The 23,952-nt window shown below is 34.9% G+C and overlaps 1 protein-coding gene across 2 annotated transcripts in view; it reads right to left on the bottom strand.

The window, feature by feature from the left end:
- Birc6 (baculoviral IAP repeat containing 6) overlaps positions 1–23,952 on the bottom strand; it is a gene marked incomplete at its 5' end in the record, with an annotated part of 183,622 nt that overhangs the window by 113,247 nt on the left and 46,423 nt on the right. Inside the window, 13 exon segments of one of the 2 annotated variants that reach the window (XM_013517560.1) lie at positions 250–458; positions 615–829; positions 2,688–2,787; positions 3,022–3,345; positions 4,089–4,276; positions 7,265–7,411; positions 10,439–10,572; positions 11,405–11,552; positions 13,171–13,268; positions 13,923–14,054; positions 14,152–14,313; positions 15,002–15,135; positions 16,378–16,556. In XM_013517560.1, the coding sequence (XP_013373014.1) occupies positions 250–458; positions 615–829; positions 2,688–2,787; positions 3,022–3,345; positions 4,089–4,276; positions 7,265–7,411; positions 10,439–10,572; positions 11,405–11,552; positions 13,171–13,268; positions 13,923–14,054; positions 14,152–14,313; positions 15,002–15,135; positions 16,378–16,556 (2,170 nt within the window). 2 annotated transcript variants of the gene reach the window in all.

Raw genomic sequence — 23,952 nt, 5'->3', positions numbered from 1 at the left:
CACACTGAGAATTACATCTTTAAAATGTTAAAACCCAACTATTAAAAGAATTACTCTTCGGTAAGTACTAATACATGAAATAAATTAATCACATTATTTTCATGCCTTAAGCATAGTGGTAATGTGCTATTATCCTACTTCCTTTTTTGGCTCTTTTCTGTACAGTTATGAAAGGACATTCTTTGGAAAAATAAAAGCAAAACATGTAAAATACAAATCTTAAGTAATATTAAAATCTTTTCTACTAACCTGCACTGTATATCCTCTTGTAGTGCAACCATCATTGCTAAATGCTGGTCAATTTCTGGCTGGTTTGCAGATTCTCCCTCTCCCTTGAGAGGGTCATGCATTAACTTCAGCTCACTTTCCCAGGGCAAGATATAGGTATGACCATAGTAAAATCCTAAAGGGATTTTTGCTCTGGCATTTGTACTACCATACCGTCCAATGACAGTTATCTAAAATGAAAAATTATAAATACACATACACACATCAGCCACAACTAAAAACTCTGAACACTTCATTTACACAGAATAGTTATACTTGTCAATTATATGCCTCAGTATTTTTTAGAAACATAGAAAATATAAATTTCCTTTCTTGAAGTTCTTTACCTTCATAAATCTGCACACAGGAGGTGGTATTAAGTCATGAAGAATTAGTGAGTGGGTGCTTATATCAGTTGCCACTACCAAGCGCCTTCCATCCACTTCTTCTCCTAATGTCCAAATGTCAATTGATAAGGAAGCCAAGTCTCCACAAGTAGGAATCAATACATCTGTTAACAATATAGGTCTTCCAAAGTCCAAAGTCACAAATCTCCTGGCGCCTATGAATGAAAGAGGAATGATTAAGAAGAAAAAAATCTTAGCTATACTATATATATATATATATATATATATATATATATATATATATGTAACTTAACTGAGTAATACTAAAAAACTGTTTAAAGCATCCACCTTGTAACATAAAATCAACTTAGTAAACTAAAAAAAAGGAAAAGTACATGAGCAAAAATGACCTTGTCAATTCTCTTTTCAAAACTCTCAAACTCCAATCTATGTAACCTTAGCTTTAAGTCACAAACTACCAGATGAAGACTCTTACTATGAAAACAATCAGCTTTATTTTAAAAATTAAGTCAGTAAATGTAGTACATAGGCTAATATACAGTAACAATCTGCCCTTCTTTCAGCCAGTGGATTATTTGTTTTTCTTAATTTCACAACTAGAAATACTGAAGTACCAAAGTAACGCTGTATGACTTTAAGCCTTGTTAACTTAATGTGGAGCTGCACGTTATGCTAGGTTTAATATGCAAACTTTAAATGTGGCTAAGGTCATATATGATCAAATTATCACTTAAAGAAAAGAAGAAAGGCTCAGGAAGGTCCTCCAAGGGAAATAGCTCATTTCAAACAATGTCCTTCCTAGTACTGACAGTAATATATCTTCAGCTCAATGCCTGAAGAAGCAAATGAAGAAAAAGATTTTCATTTCATTTTATATGCACAATATAAAAACAAGCTTAATTAGTAAAATGTATGTTACACCACTAGTAACACCACATTTCTTTTACTTTGCATTTGCATAAAGGGCAGCTGATAACACACCTGCTGCATTTTACAATTAAGGAAAACAACTAAAAACTTCTAGGAAAAGTCCTGCTTTCAATGGAAAAAGAAAAGAAAAAAGGCAGTGACTAAAACTAAAACTAAACAGAAACATTATTACACAACATACAAAGCCCCTGCTCAAGGGGTTTATATGCTGTCCAAATTGCACTATAAACTACTGCTCACAACTAAGACTCCAGAACAGCAAGTTGCACTCTAAATGTTACAAATTCTAATGTTTCCAATTAATAATTATTTGGGTAGAAGGAACACACACTGTTGCAATAGAAAAGCATAGTTTAATTGTTCATACAGAGTAAAGTGTTACAGTATACATGACATATCTACAATTTTTCCATTGAGGATTTTGTTCACTTCTACTGTTGCTGAGGCAGAATTATGAGGCAAAATCTTCCTACTTCTTGTAGATATGCTCTAATGAAAGCACCTCCCCTTTGGGAAGCTGACATAGAAAGATTGCAGTGAGTTCAAAGCTAACCTGTGCTACATAGTGAGTTCCAAGCCAGCCTGAACTACAGAACAAGACCCCATCTCAAAAAGGAAAAAAAGAACAGAAAAAAAGCACCTACTCTAGAGTAAAAGCACAAGACAAGCCTAGATAAAATTTCAACTATGAGATTATTAAGTGTTACTAATCTTACTCAGTTATCATAATAAACAGTAGTTTTGTTGGCTAGTCTCAAAAAAAAATTTTTATTATACTAATGCTAGTTTTAGGAGTACTCCTTGAAGTGTAATTTGTAGCATAATAGTGAGTGACTAATTAAAATAAAGGCAGATATTATATGCTAATCATACTTCAACAGGCAAGACTGAGATAAAGACCAAATTGTTCAAACAAAATTAGCAAACCTGCTCAACAGCACTCTTCTAGCTAATACAGAATCACACAGCTTGAACATTATATAGCACTTATTCTTGGCAAAATGTATTTACCCAAGAGGAAATGTGATTTTTTCACAACAGGAAAGCAAACCGAATGAACAGTAAGCCACAAAAAGAACAGCAGAGAGGGAAAAAAATTACTTTAAGAAATTAAAAAATTACCTGAGTGCATTCGCTCTATAATAATGGACTGGTGAGGTGGAGGTTGAAGAAAATGTGAAGCATGAGAAATTGCAAGGGCTAGACCAGAACCAAGTGGATTCTAGAAAAGAAAAAAGTATAAATCTATATTGGTATTACTCTTGCTATATAAAAACTACTAATCATAATAGTAATAGGTTTCATTTCCTGTTGCATATTTTTTAATATTTTATAAAAGAAAATAATCTAATTTGATATACTAAATTGGTATAATAAAATTTTGTCTCCTAAAGTTAGAGTTTACTTCAAAATATTTTAAATGGATAAACCAATGCCTATTTAAAACATAATTTACCATTCTGGACTTGTTGGAATTTTTGTTATGTGCAGCAAGATTGACTGCTGGGGGATCAATGACTGAGCCTGGGAAAAGCTGTGCAAGTTCGGCATTAATCACAACGGAAACTGCTTCATTGGGTGGAGTGAGTGGTGGAGTCATAAAAAGTGGTGTTGTTTTTGGAGTGGGTGGAATAACATCAGATGGATGAATGAAGAATCCAGGGGCAGCCACTGGGTTGGAAGGCACAGAGTTGTGAACAGGACCTACTGCTGATGCTGCTGATGCTGCTGCAGCTGCTGCAGCTGTTGTCTGATGTAACTTGGCTTCCAGCTTTGCTTTCTGTAAAAGAAGTAAAAGCAACACATATAGACTAATCCTGCCTACCTAACTTGTTGGGTATACAAGGGTAAATATTATAAAGAGAAACATGATTAGCTAGGTCCTGGTTAAATAACGAAGAACCAAAATTGGACATAATATCAATGGAACGCTGCACTGATATATGTACTCCTTCAAATACTGAATATAAAATTTCCTGTGTATTTTTCAAAGCGAAGGTGAAAAGCCAGCAGAACAATTAAATGTAAATAAGGAAATGAAGTTCTGCTCTAAAGAAAATATTAACAGGAGATGGATTCTCATGCTGACTAAACTGGTAAAATTTGTCAAGTGAAACTGTCACAGGGTCCTTTAAGCCACAATAAAAATCTAAAAAACACCTCTCATCATTGCTGAATTTTAAGTCACACTAATTTAATTGGTCTTTGGAATGCTGTTTTAGGTTCTCTATTCCATGAAAATGGTTAACTGGTAACTAGAATGTTTGATCAAGAGTGTTCAAATGGAATGTACAAAAAGTATCAACTGCATTTCCTCAACTACGTGTCAAATAAAACGTAATGCTGCAATTTTAACAAATTTAAAACGTATCACAAAGACTTTACCTCAATTTTTTGTTGAAAATGATTAGCTCACATTGTTCAACCTATTTTCCTTTATGAAAATAATGGTCATTTTTACAGTGCTTTTTCAGCTTTTGAAGTTTAGAGACAGCATGAACAAAGAGCCAAATAGTCTCCAACCTGTTGCTGAAGCTTCAAAAGCTGCTGCTGTTTCTCTTGCAGCACCTGTAGCTGTTGCTCGGCTGAAGCCATTGCATGAGAGAGAGACTGCAAAGCTACCTGGGCTGCTGAACTCAGTGCTGTCGAGGCTTCCCCAACTGTCCCCGACGAGAGTCCACCTACTGCAGGAGTAACCCCGAAGGAACTCACTGGCATAAGACAAAGGAAACAAGAACAAAGACACCAGGATGAAGAAAAGACTTACAAAGAAACAAGGTACACTATTTTGACACTAGAAATATAGCAAATTTTAATTTTTTTTAAAAAAGGAATCATGAGAATATAAATAGGAAAATCTTAACAGCAAAAGTAGAAAACTGGTAACATGGGTATCTAAGAAGATCCATAAATGACTACTAAAAAAAATTAAGACCAATTTATTTTCTAAGTTGTAAATATTTGTGCTATAGAAGAAATTTCATTTCATTTTAATAAAATGATCATGAGGGGCTGGGGATTTAGCTCAGCGGCAAAGCGCCTGCCTGGCAAGCGCAAGGTCGTGAGTTCGGTTCCCGGTACCGGAGAAAAACCAAAACCAAAAAAAATAAAAAAATAAAATAAAATAAAATAAAATAATAAAATGATCATGAAAGATGAGAGTCATCTTACATCATCTGAACTGAAGAAATAAACTATGCTCCCCTAGAGTACTTAGATGGGGAGAGGAACATTCCACATAGAGTAAGACCTAGCACACATTACAGACTCATAGACATTATCACCAATAAAGGACCTAGGAAACCTTACATGTTAAGATATTTCTTTTACTTTCCCTTTCAATATCACTCAAAAATATATGACAAATAAATTTTCTTCCATTAAATACTTATGAAAAGCATTTTAGAAGTTGAAATAAAAACTTAACTCCACAACTTAATCTAACATGTCAGCCTAAAACAAACAGGTAGACGTCTAATAACAGCATTAATATTTATAACAAGCCTCTACTGGAAAGTTAAACTCAGGTAACAATAGCACAAATTTAGTACATATGCATTAGCAAATGGCCACCTTTGACCAATGAACAAGTATATGAGGTAGAGGTCATGATTCCCTTTTTTAGTTGATTAAGAAAACATCCTATAAAGCTGATAGTGGTACAACTGTATTAGAACGGAGGGCTAGATGAAGCCAATGCCAATGCACTCATCATGAAACTTATATTAAATCTTAGCAGTAGCAAAGTATTAACTCGGAAAAGTATCAGTTACTACTGTATCACCATATGCATAACATACTGTTAAAATCTCATTTTACAGATAATAAAATTAAGGATGAGGGAAGTAAAGTTATTTGCTAATTAATAGTAGAAAGAAAAGAAAGCCCAAGCAATCTGGTGACCTATCTTTTTAACGTCTAACAAAGGCTGTATTTCAAAACAGTGAACAGGAAGCTTGGAAACTACAGTCATCTTTCACCTAAAAGAATGCTGCCCTAACATTTAATAAAAATACCTCTGCTGGCAGTGGTTTCAGGATGTGTGAAATACAGAGATGATCTCTTGTATATGAATGCACTAACTCTGAAAAGACAAGAACCAGTTCCACTGCTTGCTTTACAGGAAGGGAAATGGGTGGAAGATGTAAAGGAATATTCTTTTATACCTAGGTTTTTGTGGTACCAGGGATTGAACCCAGGGCTCTTCAAACTGAGCTATACCTTTGATCCTTCTTAATAAGGAAAAATTTTGAGACAGGACATTGCTAAATTGCTAAGTTGCCCAGGCGAGGTTCAAACTTCTGATCTCCCTGTCTTAGTCCCCCACAGTACAGAGGTTACAGGAATGCACCACCACACCTGGCTAAACTGAGGTTTATATCTTTAGATTTTCCTTACTCTTTTGAAAGCATTACTAATTCAAATAAGTTTCTTAAAATTAAACTCCTGGATACTTAATTTCATGACAAAGCCAAGGAAAGAACCTTAAGTTCAATTTTTCACAGTATGTTTTTATAAATGACAATAGTCTAAGAAAACAAACTAATTTTGATCTTACTAGAATCTCTATGTTTTTAACAACTTACATTTAAAATTCTATCCTCATTACTTAAGCTAAGAATTTTACTTAGTGATTACTGCCACAATTAAGACAGGACACAAGGGGCTGGGGGTTTAGCTCAGTGGCAAAGCGCCTGCCTGGCAAGCGCAAGGTTGTGAGTTTGGTTCCTGGTACCGGAGAAAAAAAATAAATAAATAAAAATAAATAAATAAATAAATAAATGGAAAAAAAAAAAAAAGGACACAATTCTGAAAGAAAGAGTACTAAAATAAAAAGCTGATAAATTCTTTCCAAAATCTTTTGTCATTCTGAAGCCAAATGCAAGATTGTTTTCTATGGCTTCTCCTAGAAACCGTTTTTACTTTTGTTAAAAACTGTTCAAGAAAATAAAAAGGAGACCCACTTACAAAATTGTGACCAGTAAAATCAGTTTAAGACAATATATAAATCCTTCAGTGACAGTAAAATATATATAAAACCATCTACAAAAACTCTTTTATAAACTTCAATTATGTATGCCACAACAGAACTCTCTGTAAATAAATACTCATGCTAAAATATGAGGAGAAATAACAATAAAAAATGAATGTTTCCACTGATTAAGAGTCAGAAACTTAATTTTTAAGTCAAGGTATTTATTAAACACCAATTTCACCACATACATATTTAAGACAAATGGTTATTTCAGTTCTCCAAAGTTACTTTCAATTATTAGTCTAAAAACAGTATTCTCTATTTACTCATTTCAACCTTTCCAAAGACATACTGGTAACTTTAAGTGTGTACACAAAGACGACGGCCCACCATTTGGTGATCATTAAAGCTCAGTAATGGACACAAGGAATCTGTTTTACTCCTATCTCCATTAAGGCTGACATTTTTCAAACTGAAAAGTCTCTAAGAATGCACACACATACAAACCAAGGGATTCAGACAGAGCTGGGGGACGCAGGGGAGCAGCACTCGCCTATGAACTGACTGAGGACATGCAACTATGCCTTCCCCAAGATGCCCCTCCCACACGTTTCCACGTAACGTGACAGCAATGAGGTCCTCTGATGTTAAAAGCAGATAAGTACTTACATATCACTTTTGTTTATGTTTTGCATGAAATATATAATAAAAGAAGGGTATATACCAGTAAACGTACTTGCATCATCCCTTTCTATTCTGGTTCCATCACTAGTTGACACACAAGTGAAGTGTAGTGGTTCCACTTCCAGGAGTCCAGTGAGGGATGTGAAACTACCCTCAGCAGCTGTGCAACTACTGACTTTTCCATTTCCTAGTAGAGAAAAAGAGAATCTACTATATGTGAGGATATTGGCCAAAAGCAAGTCTTTGAAAGTTACAGCTACTACTCCACATTTAGTAAGAACATATATCCATGAGCCTTACACCGTGCTTCATCCATGAACATGGTATTAAGGAATCTCACAAAAGTAAATATGAGCTCCCTTACTACAAAAGCCCACTTGCATAAAAGCATTCTAGCAGCCATTTGTAGTAGTAAGAAACATGAGGAACAGTTTTCTATGAAAACTGAAACTTATACTTAGCAACAATTTAATTTCAAATACAGACAAAAACACCCCCTGAAATTACCGATTATGGAATCCATTAAGTAAGCATAGTATCAGAATATATTATGTGCCATCAACCGTACAAATATAAAACAGTATAAATAAGACTAAACATATCCAAATACTAACAAGATCCAGGGTTTTAACACTGGCAACAAATACAACTTCTCCCAAAGTGAACAGGTTATAGTCGGTCACTTTTGAGAAAACAACTACCAAATAACCAAGCCTAAATGTACATAGTTTCCCTATCAGTCATTCTTACAAATACAAATGGTGTTCCATAAAACATTCAATTAGTTTGTATTGTGACTCAAACAATTACACAAATGTACTTCCCTGAAACAACCATGTGACTTCAGCATATAGAAGTGCTCTGAGTGTTACTTCCTATTTGATCATAGAGTATGCGAAAGATGTACAATAATGGCCTCAAAATTTTATAGTTAGTTTTACTGAATCATTAAGGACATTCATAAATGAAACTGACATTTTTTTATTTCAAATGCATAGTGAAGAACATGTTTTGCACAATCAGAACAAATGTTAATATAGTGAAAACGGCTAATAATAGTGTAGTATTATAAAAACAGTTCTGACATTTTAGGTGTCCTTAAAGGATTATAGGAACAGAGGCTGGGGATTTAGCTCAGCGGCAAAGCACATGACTGGCAAGCGCAAGGTCGTGAGTTCGGTTCCCGGTACCGGAGAAAAACCAAAAAAAAAAAAAAAAAAGGATTATAGGAACACTGAGGGAGTCTATGGGCAATATTTGGAAAATCAATATGTCGAAGTAAGGAGATAGGATGGGGGATATAGCTCATTAGCACAAGCACCTGCCTGGCAAGCACAAGGTCCTGAGTTGGAGTCCCTGCACCATTTAAAAGAAAAAGAAAAAAAAAAGCTAAAACAATGGCAAAAAATCAAGTGGTAAAGGAAACACAGTCTAATTTTTATATGCTATACTAGAGACCCTGAACTTTAGACAAATGGAAAGCCACGAGAAGCATTTAGACAAGAAAGACTGAGTGATCAGGCTTGCATTCGAAAGACTGCACTTACTGCAGTGTGGAAACACTAATGAAGTGAAGCAAGAACCGATACAGGAAGATCAATTCAAAAGCGATTATTGCAGCCTAGGTTCAAGATAACTATGGATGAACTGTACTCAAGTCATTGTTGTAGATAAGACAGGGAGCAGAATTTAAATACACATGGGTTCAAAACAGGTCAGATGGGGTAATAGGCTCCACGTGGGCCGTAAGAAGGAGGTATCGAAGATAACCTTTGTTTTGTGCAGCTCATGCCCCTAGCTGAGAAGAAATATAGTGGGACTAATAATGACAAGTTAGATGACAAGTCATGCTTATGGAAACTTATCATGATTTCTGCTTCTCCCCTTTTGAGGGTTCCTTACTCAATATTGCTGCTCTTGCACATGTGAATGCCAGAAAGCATGACCTCAACCTTACTGTCTTCTCCTTATACTGTCATTGTAGAGGATCTCTTCCTGTCCTATGGTATATGGGCATAAGGTAATCAGAGCTGAGACAGATATATGGTAATGAGAGGCTAAGTTAGCAAACAGAAGTACCAACACATAAACTCAAGGCAATGTAAGCCATTAAAAAGAAAGTAACAGACTAGTATGTGTAGTATGATCTCTTCCACTAGAAATGTTAAGAGCATATACAGCAAACGAGACTGAATAGGTAAACATCTAGGTAACAATGAGAGGGTAGAAAGGTTGGGGTTGTGGTATTTCACATTTTATTTGTATTTCTATGCTCGATCTGTTTTACTTTTTCACAGTTCATAATTTACAATACATAAAGTAAGATTAACTCCCCAAATTTACTTATATTTAATGAAGTAATTAGTTTTAATGCAATTGCAAATACATTTTCTAATGTTTTGGTTTACTACCAACACTTGCAATAAGTGCAACTACATGGGAAGCAAATTTAAAATGACCATTGCTTTAGCCAGTGAAGATAAACACCAAGTTCAAGCACATGAAAACTACACATACACTGTGATACATACAACTCTAAAAGCACATTCTTCAGGCATATGGAAGACACATGTTATGCATACAAAGCTTACCATAGGTGAGTGATAGCACATACTAAAAATTACATTTTACTGTCTGCATTCTTGCTTATTAAAGTATCAACTTTATATTTTTGAAATAATATATACTTGCACTTTATAGAGAGCAAAGGTACAGCAAAAAATTTAGAAGGATACAGCATATAAATCAAATTTTAAACATTTTAATAAACATTAATTAAAATTATATTCACACATAAGGGAAGCAAAAAATAGATAATCTTTTCAAAGATAACAATACACAGGTTTACTGTACTTTTTCCAAAATGCTTGGGAATGGAAGTGTTTCTAATCTTGGCACTTTTTTTGGATTGTGGAACATTCCTATACACTAAGTGCTTGAGTAGTCCTAATCGAAGTTAAAAATGCTCTAAAATCGAAAGAGCATGTCAAATTTTAAAGTTTTAGATTAGGGATATTCAACCTGTTCTTTTTTTTGGAGGAGGACAGAGAAACTAAGCAATTAAGGCAAACACTTTAAAGCTTAACAAATGTTAAGTTCTGAAGAATTTTAGTGTTCTAAGGACAATATAGTTAACTACAATGTACTAAGTAATATACTAGCTTAAACCCCGGTTAAAACTTTCAGAAATTCCTTTAATAAAACAAGTCACTACCTGAAAGGACATCAGATAAATCAATTTCATCTGACTGAACACCAATGCTGCTATTGTATACATTTTTACAAGAAGAGCCACTCATCTCCAAATCAAAAAGAACTGGATCAAATGGTGAGCTATATAATCCATATCTGAAAAATAAAAATAATGTATGAACGTTTTTACTGTCAACTCATTTAATTAACAAAGTAATCTTAAAAGTTTGACTAAGGTATCAGAGAGAGATAGTTACCACATTTAACTAATAATTCATCAAATTCTGTTCTCTGAATCTATACTCCAAAAGACAGTACCCGGAGACTCAGTAAGTATGACTCCAATATGCTGGTAGCTAATGCAATTAGACTGCCATTTGCAGTCTGAGGCATAGAAGGGAGACATATCAGGCACCCTTCCCACCCGTTCTTCAACCACAATGACAGTGCAAAGTACGAAAGTTTTGAGGAAAATTTCACCAGCATCAAGATTTCTAATCTTAAAAAAAAAAAAAATTTCTAACGTAAAATGACTAGAAAAATCACTGGTGTAATTAATAACTATTTCAAAAGCTTAAGATTTGGCATGAATTCAAATCCAAAAACTTGATATATTTCTTATTTCACTACACTGAGGTCTTGAAAACATAACAAGCAGATAGAACACTAGGCAAAGGTAAAAAGCCATTGTATCATATACCTATAAAGTTGTAAAACTAAAGAATCCAGTCACATTAGAGGCTTCTTTCATTTTCAAGGCACTGTATTTTTCAGGTATTAAGCATAAATAGCCCCAGTCCATCTGTAGGACTTAGATGAATTAAGGGTAAAGAAAAACTAAATCATTCTGAAAAAATTTAAAACAGAAACTGAACATATTTTTTCAAGGAAAATAGTATCTTAAGCATACATATTAAGTAACAGCTCTGTGCAAAGGTGGTTTTACACGCGGAAAACACCACTGTTAATCGTTACATAAGTACCATACCTTGTTTGAAGTAAAGCCTCCATTGGTGTCAGTCTGTCCTGTAGCTGTCTGGACACTGCAGTCAGCAAAGACGCACAAGCTGTACTGCACCCTGCCAAATCTTCATCTTTAACATAATTCAGTAGGACGAAATACCAATAAACAGAACCTGAAAAAAACAAATGACAACACCAAAATGTTTCCTTTTCCTCCCTCTTCTCCTTTTGCTACAAAGATACTTCCATTTTCTAGAAAGAAAATCTTTCAGGGGAAATTGCAAGGAAAGACCAATTCCTTGGAGGGATCAAAGAAAAAGAACACTGCCACTATGGACCACATCCTGAGGCATAGTCCTACATGAAGAATGTCAAATATACTTGAGAATTGTAGCAAGTGAACCAAGGCAGTTAGGATGAGTACAGTATAAGAGGACCGTAAAGCACATCTTAGAATAACTGAGGAAGTGAACACTAAAAGTTCTCAAAGCCATCACTCCTGAATACCACGCTTTAGCAAGTGAATTAAGTACAGTTATTCTACACTGCCTGTTAGATACAAGGGCAAGATGGCTTAAAAGATGACCACTGGGTATTTTAAGATTTTATAAATCATAAGATGCCTAACTACTGTGGACACATCAGAATTTGAACATCCTAGTTCTAAAACTGTACTCAAGAAACTTGCAAACATCAGACACTATTATAGTGAGCAAGTGAGTCTGAACTATTCTATACTATGTTACAGAGTGAACAGTCTTAGGTAACATAGATTCAAATAAACAGTCAGTCTCTTCATTTAAATTAACATAATGATGCAATAATCATTTACTACCTAACTTTGAGAAGCATGGTTTTCTGATTTATTACCAAGATCAAATCCTAGTAAAATATAAATCTCATTTCAACTTGCTGAATGGGGTAGTTATAAAATTGTGAGAAATGTCTACATAAAAAAAATAAAGTTTAAAGAGCCAAATTAGTAGCCCTTTAAAGTAATAGCATAAAACAACAAAATATAAAAATCTTCATTAATTCAGCCGGGTATGATAGCTCACGCCTGCAATCCCAGCACTCATAAAGCTTAGGCAGGAGGATCTTTGTAAGTTCAAGGCCAGCTTTGGATATAAACTGAGTTCAAGGCCAGGCTGAAGTGCAGAGTGAAACCCTACCTCAAAAAAAAAAATTATTAATTTATATACGTACTATCTTAGACTTTTTGTTGTTGTTATTGTTTTTAGAGGCAGGTGAAAGCTGTCCTTGAACTCAGAGCAGTCCTCCAGCCACAACCTTCTGAGAGTGCTCAAATGACAGGCGTGCACTACCATGCACAGTGGGGTTGGTTTATTCTTGACAGGGCTCTCTACAGAACTTTTAGACACTATAAACCAGTGGTCCCTTGTGTGGAGCTCAGTTTGTCACATTCTTTCCCAAGCACATAAAATGTATGCACATGCAATGGCACCCAAACTGTTTTACTTATTATGTTGTCTCCCTGGCACTTTCTGGCATTTTAGATTAAGGCATATAATGTACAATCAGTAAACAACCAAATAGTCAAATATTTTAATGAAGTACAGAAAAACACATAAATTGAGACATTACTTGCTGTCCTTCTCAATTTCTCCTAGAAATATTATTAAACACAAAGTACAAGGCCATCCAATCACAAGTTATCAACTTTTTAAAAAAAATGCAGGTAAGCTACAAAAAAAAAGGGAATTAACAGAGAAAAACCAATGAATAGGATAAACCCTATGACTATATTTGTAATTAAGTAATTTTACATACCACCAGTTGTTGCTGCTGGTAAAAATGACATATTATCAAGTAAAGCCTTCAACAAAACAAATCCAAATCCTGGTTGACAAGGATCACATTTGCCATTACTGAAAAATTTGAAGAAGAAAAACTGTAAAGACATTATTCATAGTTTAAATACAACAATAAACATGGCACATTACTTCAAAATATATTCATACTGGTAAGAAAATTCTGCTTTAAGGCCCTGCAAGCATACAAACATGCAAGATAGTAAGGACTAAGTAAACTAAGCCTTTGTAACTATTTTCTTATGCATTAAATGAGTATCTTTACTACAAAGGGCTAACAAGCTAGTGTGATCTGCATTGACCATTAGCTCTTATTTCCTAGAGAATAAATTTTCAGGATTTACAGAAAATGATATGCACAACTTTAGAAAAATGTCCAGTAAGACTGTTACACAATAGGGACTAGCTTCGGTGAAGAAAAGACAGTAAGTTTTGAGCGACAGTGAAGGAAGGAGTTCCTCTTACCCAATTCTCCAAATCAGTAATAAACAGAAAAGCCTAACACACTTCTTTTAGTGAGACTTATTTAACATGGCATTTTGTTCTAAGAACCCAAAATTCTTTCTTAGCATTTCACCAACCATATTCAGCTTTTAAAATTCTACATTGTATATTTCACTCAACAAAAACTAAATTACAGCACAAACAAGGTATCACCCAACAAACTGCAGGCACACAGAAAGTATGCTTTCAAACTGGAAACACACAAACCTAATGCACAAGGCTAGGAATCGGGCACATTTATGGGCTATACTTCGTCCTGCCTCAAAGAAGCAAACTCGGACTATGTCTGAAAGACATTTTCGTGTTTTTGAAAGTAGGCTCTCATTTCCTTCCTTTGAGCTGAAAAACAGTAGGAAACTTTTAGATTCATCTTGAACTTTGAATCATGACATTCAAAGATCAATCACCAGTGGTAAGCAAAATCTTAATTTTTAACCTTCCCGGTCCATTTGAATGTACTCCAGCCAACCAACAGAGAGTATCCAACACAAGGCTCTGGGCATGTTCAGTGATTTGGCCATCATCTGCTTTTCTACAGAGAGTGTTAAGGAGCTTCTCATGAAACTCTGAAAACTGTAGCATGGCACATCGCTGCACTCTACAAAAAAGAAAACAGATATATGACCCATCAAAATAAAATGTATGACAACTGGTTGATCATATGTTTCATTCTAAATCATAAATATCATAATTACTTTAAAAAAAAAAAACTTTCAGTGCTGGAGATGTAGCTCGGCAGTAGAGCAGCTCCCCAGCATGAGTAAGGTGCTAGGTTTGATGCCCAGTGCCACCTTAAAAAACCACACTTTTCAATGTGGCGTATCTGTGGTACTTTATATGTAGAGAGTTTTAAATGATAGGAAGTTTATAAAAAAGCTTGTATACCAGGGATAACAATGAATTAGAAAGTCACCTCATACCTGAGATTATAATTTCTTACGAGAAACGGTAAGCAAGTAAAAATTTTCAACTGAAAATAACATTTTCTGTTGTTCTGGTTGTTACTATGTTTTACACTTTTATTACTATAACAGAAGCTGGGCGTGGTGGCACATGCTGGTAGTCCCAGCTATTTGCGAGGCTAAGGCAGGAGGAGTGTAAGTTCAAGCAAGAGTGGCCTGGGTAACTTAGCAAATGCTTGCCTCAAGACAAAACAAAAAAAATTTCGAGGGAGTGGGAATGTGGCTCACGGTGGAATCTCGCTAACATGCCTGGGGCACTGGGTTCAATCCATATCACAGCAAAAACAAAATACAAAACAGAGAAATAGTATGAAATGAAATTACCTTTCTTTAGAAATTGACGTTTTCTTAAATCTTCGAATGGTGACTGAGACCTCTTGAAGTAAGTCACAGCCCCGGAGATTTTCAGATTTACGGGTGCCACCTGCATTTTCATTTTTAACATTAGATGATTTTTCCTAAACATACAAAAATAAATTGAAACAAAAAATGAAACTAAAAAGTTAAGAATTAAGGAAAAAAATAACTGCATTAAGACTATCAGAACATAAATCTCAAGTTAAAATGATAGCTTTGAGCTGGGCATGGTGGCTCACGCCAGTAATTACAGCATTCAGGAGGCTGAGGCAGGAGATTGCGAGAATTCAAGGCCCATCTGTGCTATACAGTCAGACTGATAGGAGACGGGGAGGAGAAGAGGAGGAGAAGGGGAGAGAGGGGAGGGGAAGGGGAGAGGAAAGGGGAAAGGGGGAAATGGGAAGGCATAAGGGAGAAGAGGGAAAGCGGGTAGGGGCAGGAAGGAAGGCAGGAAGGCAGGTAGGCAGGCAGGCAGGCAGGCAGGCAGAAAGATAGCTTTTACTCTCATGTTCAGTAAGTGACTAAGTTTCCACAGAATTATAACAGAAAAAATAATAACAAATACAGTCACTATTTTAAAGGGCCAATGAATAAAAATTAGAAAAACAAAATCCTAAGTCCAATTCCCAGTTAAGAGTACTTCGTAAGTTATTTGAGAGATGCAAACTTCTCAATCTCTAAGGTTCACTCATATAAAAAAATGGACATAGCAGTACCTGCTCTGCCTAGCTCAGAGTTATTTTGAGGCTTACGTACAGGCAAGTACACAGGAGTCCTTTTCAAACTGAAAGACCTATACACATATAAGATGACTGGTGTTACTGATACTGCTGCTATTGTTACTAGCGAATAACGAGAGTAAGGAAAAAATCACCACAGCCCAGGAAAATCCAGTATCAGACAAGCATGAAGAGCCTGCCTTGTACAGAGCTAGTTACAGAAAAATCAGTCATGAAGATTAAAACGTTATCTCTTCCTACATCCTGCCAAATGGTTAACAACAAAAAAAAAAAAAAAAAGAAAAAATATGGTACATTACCAGCATAAGGGACAAAAGAAAAAATTCTCAACTATGAATGTGCTATAGTCTAAAAATAATTACAAAGGAAAACACCTCCTACTAACTACTTGCTACTGAAAATATAAAAGCTAGGTAATTTGCCTAAAGTTAATTCAAAACATTTTCTTCTTAATGATATATCTTTAAATAACTGCAAAGAAAAAGTATAAACCAAATATAAAATAAAACATCATAAAGGTTCATACTACTTCCAATGGGGTGACAAGTGTCCTCCGCAGTGTTTACAATAGCACTGTTACAGGTCCAAATGATGATGTCATACCTTGCCTGCTGCAACTTTTGCCAAGAGTGAAGCAAGTGAGTAACCCTTGTTATTCTGGTGTTTTAGAGATGGAAGTCTGACTACAGGACGTATGCCACCATTACAAATCTCATCTGTTCCTCTTTCATTCACTGCTTTGACATGGATTAAAAATGAACGATATTTTCCTCCTGCCATTCCTAGAGGAGTAATGTAGAATAGGATAAATAACTGAATCAAAAAAAGCACTCTCATAAACAAGCTAAATAAAAATGTCACAAAAAGCGAATTATACTAGGACACATTTTCCAAATTATATTGTTTGAGCACCTGGTTAAACAATTTGCATATGTAGGTAGAGAAAAAACAGCAAAGTTCTATCAGCAGTATAAAATACAAATTTTTGATCATTATAAACATTTGGCATGTTTTTTCTAATGACATCATTCATTTTAATGGCGAAAATTTTGTGAACTACAGAAAAACAGAAAGAAAAAAGAAGAAAACTGTCCTTCAAGCACCATTCATGGGTGATTATGGTATCCATCATGTGTATCCATCCAGTCTTCTTATGCATCTACACACACACACACACACACACAAACATACACGTGCGCCCACATACACAATGCATTATAGTATCAGCATTTAAAAAACTAAGGCCTTTAGAGGCACTACCTGGGTTTGAATAATGGCTCCACATTCATTAGGCATAAAGGTGTGCACTGCTGCACTCAGCTGATGTTATACTCTTCATATTGCCGTACTATTCTACCTCCCAGAACCCTCTTAACCTTCTGTTTCAAAATTTCTTTGGCCCATCCCACCATTTTACTCTTCCTTAAACATTTATTTCTCAAGTTCCAAAAATCTTGAGGGCAATTTAATAAAAAATTTATTAAAAATAATAATGGATCGTAACAAATTCTAAGAAAATCACACTTTTACATATGGAAGCTTTACAGATATAGGGCATATAATTCCACTCTCCATTTTGTCAAAACTGATTTTTTTTTTTAGGTTTGGTTTTTTTGAGACAGGGTCTTGCTATATAGTCCAGGCTGGCCTAGAACTCGTGGCAATCCTCCTGCCTCCAAGTACTAGGATTATAGGTATGCATCACTGAGACTGGCAAAACTAGTACTTTTATTTGATATACAAATTTAAGTTTCACAGTCTCAGTATATAAAACTTTATGCTCTGAATAATGAGAATAGATCTTATGAAGCCCAACATATCACAATGTCTTAAAAACTTCAATTAGATATAGTTAAGAAAGCACAATAAAACTTGAATATATAATTGTCTTCCTTATCCATGGGCGTATCTTCTACGATCCCCAGGGAGTCCCTGGAACTATGGATAGTTCTGAACATATACGTTTCACCATCACACACAAAACTACCATGAAGTCTAACGCTTTTTCCATTTACGCATTATTCACTCACTATGACAGTAATGTTTGCATTTGGAGGTACAATAACAAAACTAGCATGGAGTAATTTTTCTTTCTTCACAATTTCACAGAAGACTCATTCTTACCACAGATTTGAGCTACCAAATCATCTGACTTTTCTTTCTTTGTAAGAACTTTTACCCTTGATTTAAAGAAAACAGTACAACTTTTCTGACATATCCAAATTGTCACAACCCATTAAGTAAAATAATGGTTACTTACTCAGAACAAGCACTAAATACTACAAGAGTTGCTCTGATAATCAAGATTCTTCTAATAACCAAGTGACTGAAGAGTGGATTATGTGTAGTGTACATCTGTTGGACAAAGGCCAGCATGAAGTAGACTAAGGCAAGATTTCATCAAGCTACTCAAACTAGTGTGCAATTAAAACTAATGGAACTGCTCATTTCTGGACTTTCCAGCAATTTTTGGACCATGGTTGACCACTGCTACTATAACATGAAAAGCCAGATATGGATACTAATGTATACCATGTCTGCAAATGAATGTACATGTTTGAATATGAACAAATATTATGAAGAGAATATACACAAAATAGGTGTTATTTAGGTAGTAAGCTATTTTCTTGGTTTAGCAGAAGATCCCCCCAACACAGACACACACACACACACTCTCTCTCTCTCTCCCCCCCCTCCCCAAATTTATTCAACAACTAAACTACCCATTTTAGGGGTTAGCTTTCTTTTAACTCACTCCTAAGATACAAAAGCTAAGTAAATTCGACTGCTAGTATTTCTCTTATTATCCATGTACTAGCCAATTATTTTTAAAATATGCATTATCACTTACATTTATACAGAATATACAAATTATAACTGATACTTTCAAAACATTGAAAAACTCTTTTAAGAAATATTACAAAAATATACAACAAATCCTTCAGAAAATATGGTACTCTAGTTACTGATGACGAAGGCAAAAAAAAAAAAAAGAAAATATGGTACTCTAAAGTGACAGGACAGATACAAATGACAAAACATAGTATCTGATATTTGCAAAAGTTCTGTTCAATCACCCTACAGTCATTCCTTTGATGTGTCATCAAAAAGAAGGTAGAAAAAGTAAAATCAAAGCCGGGCATGGTGGCACATGCCTTTAATCCCAGCACTCAGGAGGTTGAGGCAGGAGGACCGCTGTGCGTTCAAAACCAACCTGGGCTACAAAGTGAGTTCAAGGCCAGCCTGAACTGCAAAGAAGAGACAGTGTTTCAAACAAAGACCAAAAAAAAAAAAAAAAAAAAAACCAGAAGTTTCACATAACCACAGTTACTTATAAGAGAAAATAATGTCAAGAGAGCTAGTGGAAGCCAGGTGTGGTGGTGCACACCTGTAATCCCAGCACTCGGGAGGCTAAGGCAGGAGGATCATTGTTGAGTTTGAGACCAGCCTGGGCTTCAAAGTGAGCTCAAGTTCAGCCTGAACTGCATAGCGAGAGCCTGTCTCAAGAAGACTAAAAAAAAAAAAAAAAAAGATAGCTAATGGAATTTCAAAAAGATATGACTCTTTCACATCGTTTTAAAAAAAATTTTATAATTATGCTATTATTTATTCTGCTTTTATAGAATGTATTACTTTACCTTTAACAAGTTTGGGGCTTGTTAATGTCAACATCCCAGCATGCCCTGACAGATCAAGGCCACTAGCAAGCCATACTGGCCCACACAGAATGTCTTCTTTATGGTCCTCTAGAAATGGACATAATCTCAGACCTAAAAGAAAAAGATTTCTCGTTTAAATTATTTAAAACATATTATTTAATAAGCAAACAACCATCCCATTCACATATACTACTACTACACAAAACACTGTATTTAAAATGGGATCTATTACCATGCTAAGGAACTACAATCAAGTATCTCAGGTGTGTTATTTTCCATTATCATATTATTTTTATATTTCACCTTGATTTTTCAAAAAAATGTACAGAACCATGACTTGACTTCAAAGCCCAACATATTAAAAAAGCAAGAATGCAAGTATTAGCGTAGCTGTGTTCACAAAGATGAGCTGAAAGTTAAAGCATATTGCCAAAGCAGAATTATAGGTTATTTTTTAATCAATTTCTTAAAACCAAGTTTTTGCAAGCCATACAGAAATCTTGGCCGAACAATCACTATTCCTTTTACTGTCATGGACAACAGCTCTATAATTTAACTCACACTGTGATTCCTCTACATCCATGTGCTGCATTTCTTCATTCAAATCAACCAGGGACGGTTTCCCATTTTGTTCCACGTCAATGTTAAGAGCTGGAGACAAAGGAAAGGTGATCTGCCTATCTACTGCTGTTTCTAGAGGATAAAAATATTAGTAAACTTAATTTTGCTTAATATCAATGACTTCTGTGCCTAAATCTCTAAAATTTGATGTTAAATTGGGAATTGTGATTTTTTTAAATCACAGATGCTATAAAATGCTTGTTAGGACAGGAAAAAACTGAATTCTACTAATTATTTTATATACTCTTTTCTCTCATTGTAATAAAATATCCACCTAAAGAAATTAAAAGTTCTTCACCTAGCCTTCACAGTATAAGTACTTACAGAGTATAAAATGCCAATGCCTAAATCCTAGACCCATTAAATAAAAAAAATCTGTTGTGATTCAAAAGAATACATACAAAGACATACACAAGCTAATACACAAACATGTAATTTTTGACAAAGGAAAATTTTCAAATTTTCTTGTTTAAGCGCCTAGTGCTAACTTGCATTTTATCTTGAAGTTATCCTAGGACTTCAAAATTAATCTATTAAAGAAAAAACACTAAAAAAAAGAAAGAACACTGAAAGTAACATGCTAACTGTGTATAACCTAGTTAAATAAATAACTTAGTTATATCAAATTTTGAACTTGCAAGAGTGACAAAAGCAGGTGCATTTGTGGCATTACATGAAAGGATGGCTTCACTAATAACCTTATCAGAGTAGTAACTCCCATAATGTAGTTCTTCTCACAACCAATTCTCCCCTCAGGTAAAGAAAAGCATTAAGCTAGTAATGCCCAAGTAAAACTAATCCATGAAGAAACAAATCCAGCTTCCCAAAAGGTATGATTAAATCATTCGATTTTTTGTAACTGAAAAATTCTTGAAATGATCCTGAATTTTTTTGCTTTGTTTTTGAAAAAGAAAGTGCAGCCAGGCACAGTGGTGCACGCCTGCAATCCTAGCACCCAAGAGGCTGAAGCAAAAGGGTCTCTGCGAGTACAAGATACCCTGGGCTATACAGTGAGTTCAAGGCTGACCTAAACTGCACAGCAAGATCCTGTCTCAAAAAAACACACAAACAATAAATAAATAAACAGCAAAGAGTATTCAAATAGTATGGAAGGAGCAGAATCTAAACAATCAAATTGAAAATTAGTTTTTTAAAGAAATAAATCACAAGATAAAATCTCCAAAAACCAATCTTGATCTGTTCTTACCATTCACTTTCCCTAAGCCTGGAGCCTTATTTTTCAGCAATGTCACTTGTATCTGTGGAATATTGGTGATATTTGAGTTCAAAACAAATTTGAAGTCCACATGTCCAACCATACATGCTTTAGGTAGAACCAATTCAAATACATGCTCATCCCAGCTGTTGCTGTCAAATAAGAGAGAAATGCTAAATAAAGGAAAATTTTTTCTTTACCCAGAACCGTATTATTATTAATATCATCTTTCCCACTTTAGTGGGAACATTTAGTGATTGAACATTAGGACAAAACAATGTTGTTCAATGGGATCAAAAAACAAGGCTAATTTCCCAAAGAGGAGGGTTAACTTTGGGCAAATGAGTGACTTTGTCTTAAACACCTGTCCTTTCTTTGAGAGCTGCGCGCAGCAGTAAACCCTTGTTTCTCCAAGTGTGGACTATAGTAAGTCAGAATTACTGCCAAATTTCCACGCCTCACCCTAGATCTATGTGTGAAGTCCTATATCCATTCTCTAGTTTTAAACTCTTATCCCATACCAGATGTTCAATACCTCACCAAATTATACTCTTTCTGCCTCCCAAGTAACCCATAATCTAACCACTCTTGACTACCTTCCCACCACCATGGTCCAGGCTACCATCATCAGTTAACTTGGATTACCACAACAGAAACCATACTAGAATCCTTCCTTCTATCACTGGCCAATGACCACTTTAATCACAGCCACCTAGAATCTATTCTCAACACAACAGTCACACAGTAAGTAGTCCTTCTAAACCATAAATCATATCACATCTACCCTGTACTCAAAATACCTTCCTACCTAATGCAGGATCAAAGTCTGGATTTACTTCCTACTATTCTTCAGTGTGTTCACTGTACTCCAAGAACAATGTTTTCTCACATTTCCTAGAACTCATAAAATACACTCCTTAGAATCTTTGGACTTGCTAGTCCTCTGAATTGGTATCTCCACAGAGGGCTTTCTCAGGCTCCATGTATAAATTCTATCATATATATGATCTCTCTCTCTCTCTGTATCTCTCCCTCTCTCCCTCAGTCTCATGCATATAGGTAAACACCCCCAAATTATTCTATCAACACACTGTTTTAACATTCCTCAAAACTTTAATGACAATAATCCATAAAATATATGTGTTCACTGTTTGACTATCCCCAGTAGAACACAAGTTCCACAAGAATAATATAACTAATGCCCACAGTGCCTGGTTTAAAAAACAAGCATTCAATATTTAAATATATTTGTGGATTAAGTGGGTTGCTCTCATTATTTTATGATACAACTAAGAAAAATACAGCAATTTCCAAAATCATGATGACAAATGAAAGGAACAAAGTTATTAATACCCAAAAGATAAAACAAATAGTAACATACTGAGGAAGTCCATGTTGTGACTAACAAATACAGAACATGGACTTAATTACATAAGATAACATTTCACCTGTCTGTCTGCAGTTTCCAAGTCCTAGTGTGCTGAGCAGCATCTCCATGATGCTGCTGATGCAAATGCTGAGGATGCCTCCTTTGCTGCTGTTCTTGCTGAACTTCGACCCAGCAGGGAGGAACAGTAGCTGAGAACCGAGGTGTCAATGTCTCAAAGCGGGTTAGCTCTACTAGAGATGTCAAAATTTCAATGGTGAACGGTTGGTCCACCAATAGGTCAACTCCTTAACATTAGTGAATAAAGTAATTAAAAGAGAAAAGAGAAAAAAGAAAAAACAGAATGTAATGTTAATTCACCTTTTTTTGTTCTGAACTATAATACTGTCAAATATCCTGAGAGTTAATAAGGTGGGCACAATTATCCAGACTGAACTACTAATGATGGAATAATAGCACAAAAGAAAAAATTCATCCTCAATCATTTAAATACACAGAGAACAATCACTTTTGGAAAAATCCAAATTTAACCTGTCAAAAAAGGATTTACTGGATTTAACTCTAAGTTACTAAGGTCAACAATAGCAGTGATACTAAAATGCAGAACAGTTCTTATCAAATCAACAATTAACTTTTACAAATTGATATTTACAAAATAAAAGGCTAGACATCAGGAAGTATATAACATTTGTCCTTTTATCACCACTTTAAAAATGTTAAGACTAGTCAAAAGCTAATCTGAGTGCAAATACTTACAAAAGATTGAACAGTTTATTTCCACTTCTGTGGTAGTTAAGATCTATCTAGTAGACATGCTATTATTAGAAAGTAACAATACTTCAGATGGATTAACTTTCTTTTACAAATACATCCATTCACATTTATGAAATGTCTAACATTTGACACATTGAAAAAGAACTAAAATATGAAATCTGGTAGGGTTAGAACATTTTCACAAAGAAAAATGATACAAAGTTCTATTAAGTTATAAACTGCTTTTTTACCCAAAGTACAGATATTTGCTGGAGATACTACTAAATATTGTTTATAAACATTAACAGCATGGTGTCAATGTCCTTTCTTTACAGTGGTTTTTTTATACCAAGTTGCATAGTAAACCAAGCTCTAATTAATAATTACAAGTCAGTATATCCCAACTGGGAAATTATTCTGCCTACAAGGAGTCTTCTAGAAATATGTGATCATGACAGGGACAGTTATACACTACTAGAGTCAAATGGGCAGAAGGAAAAGAGAAAGAGATATTGCTAACAACACAGGTCAGTCTGCCCAAC

The sequence above is a fragment of the Chinchilla lanigera genome, unplaced genomic scaffold (assembly GCF_000276665.1).
Source record: "Chinchilla lanigera isolate Chin_1 unplaced genomic scaffold, ChiLan1.0 scaffold00040, whole genome shotgun sequence".
NCBI classification, from domain to species: Eukaryota; Metazoa; Chordata; class Mammalia; order Rodentia; family Chinchillidae; genus Chinchilla; species Chinchilla lanigera.
Note: the sequence above shows the minus strand (reverse complement) of the source record. Positions and strands in the feature narration are given on the sequence as shown.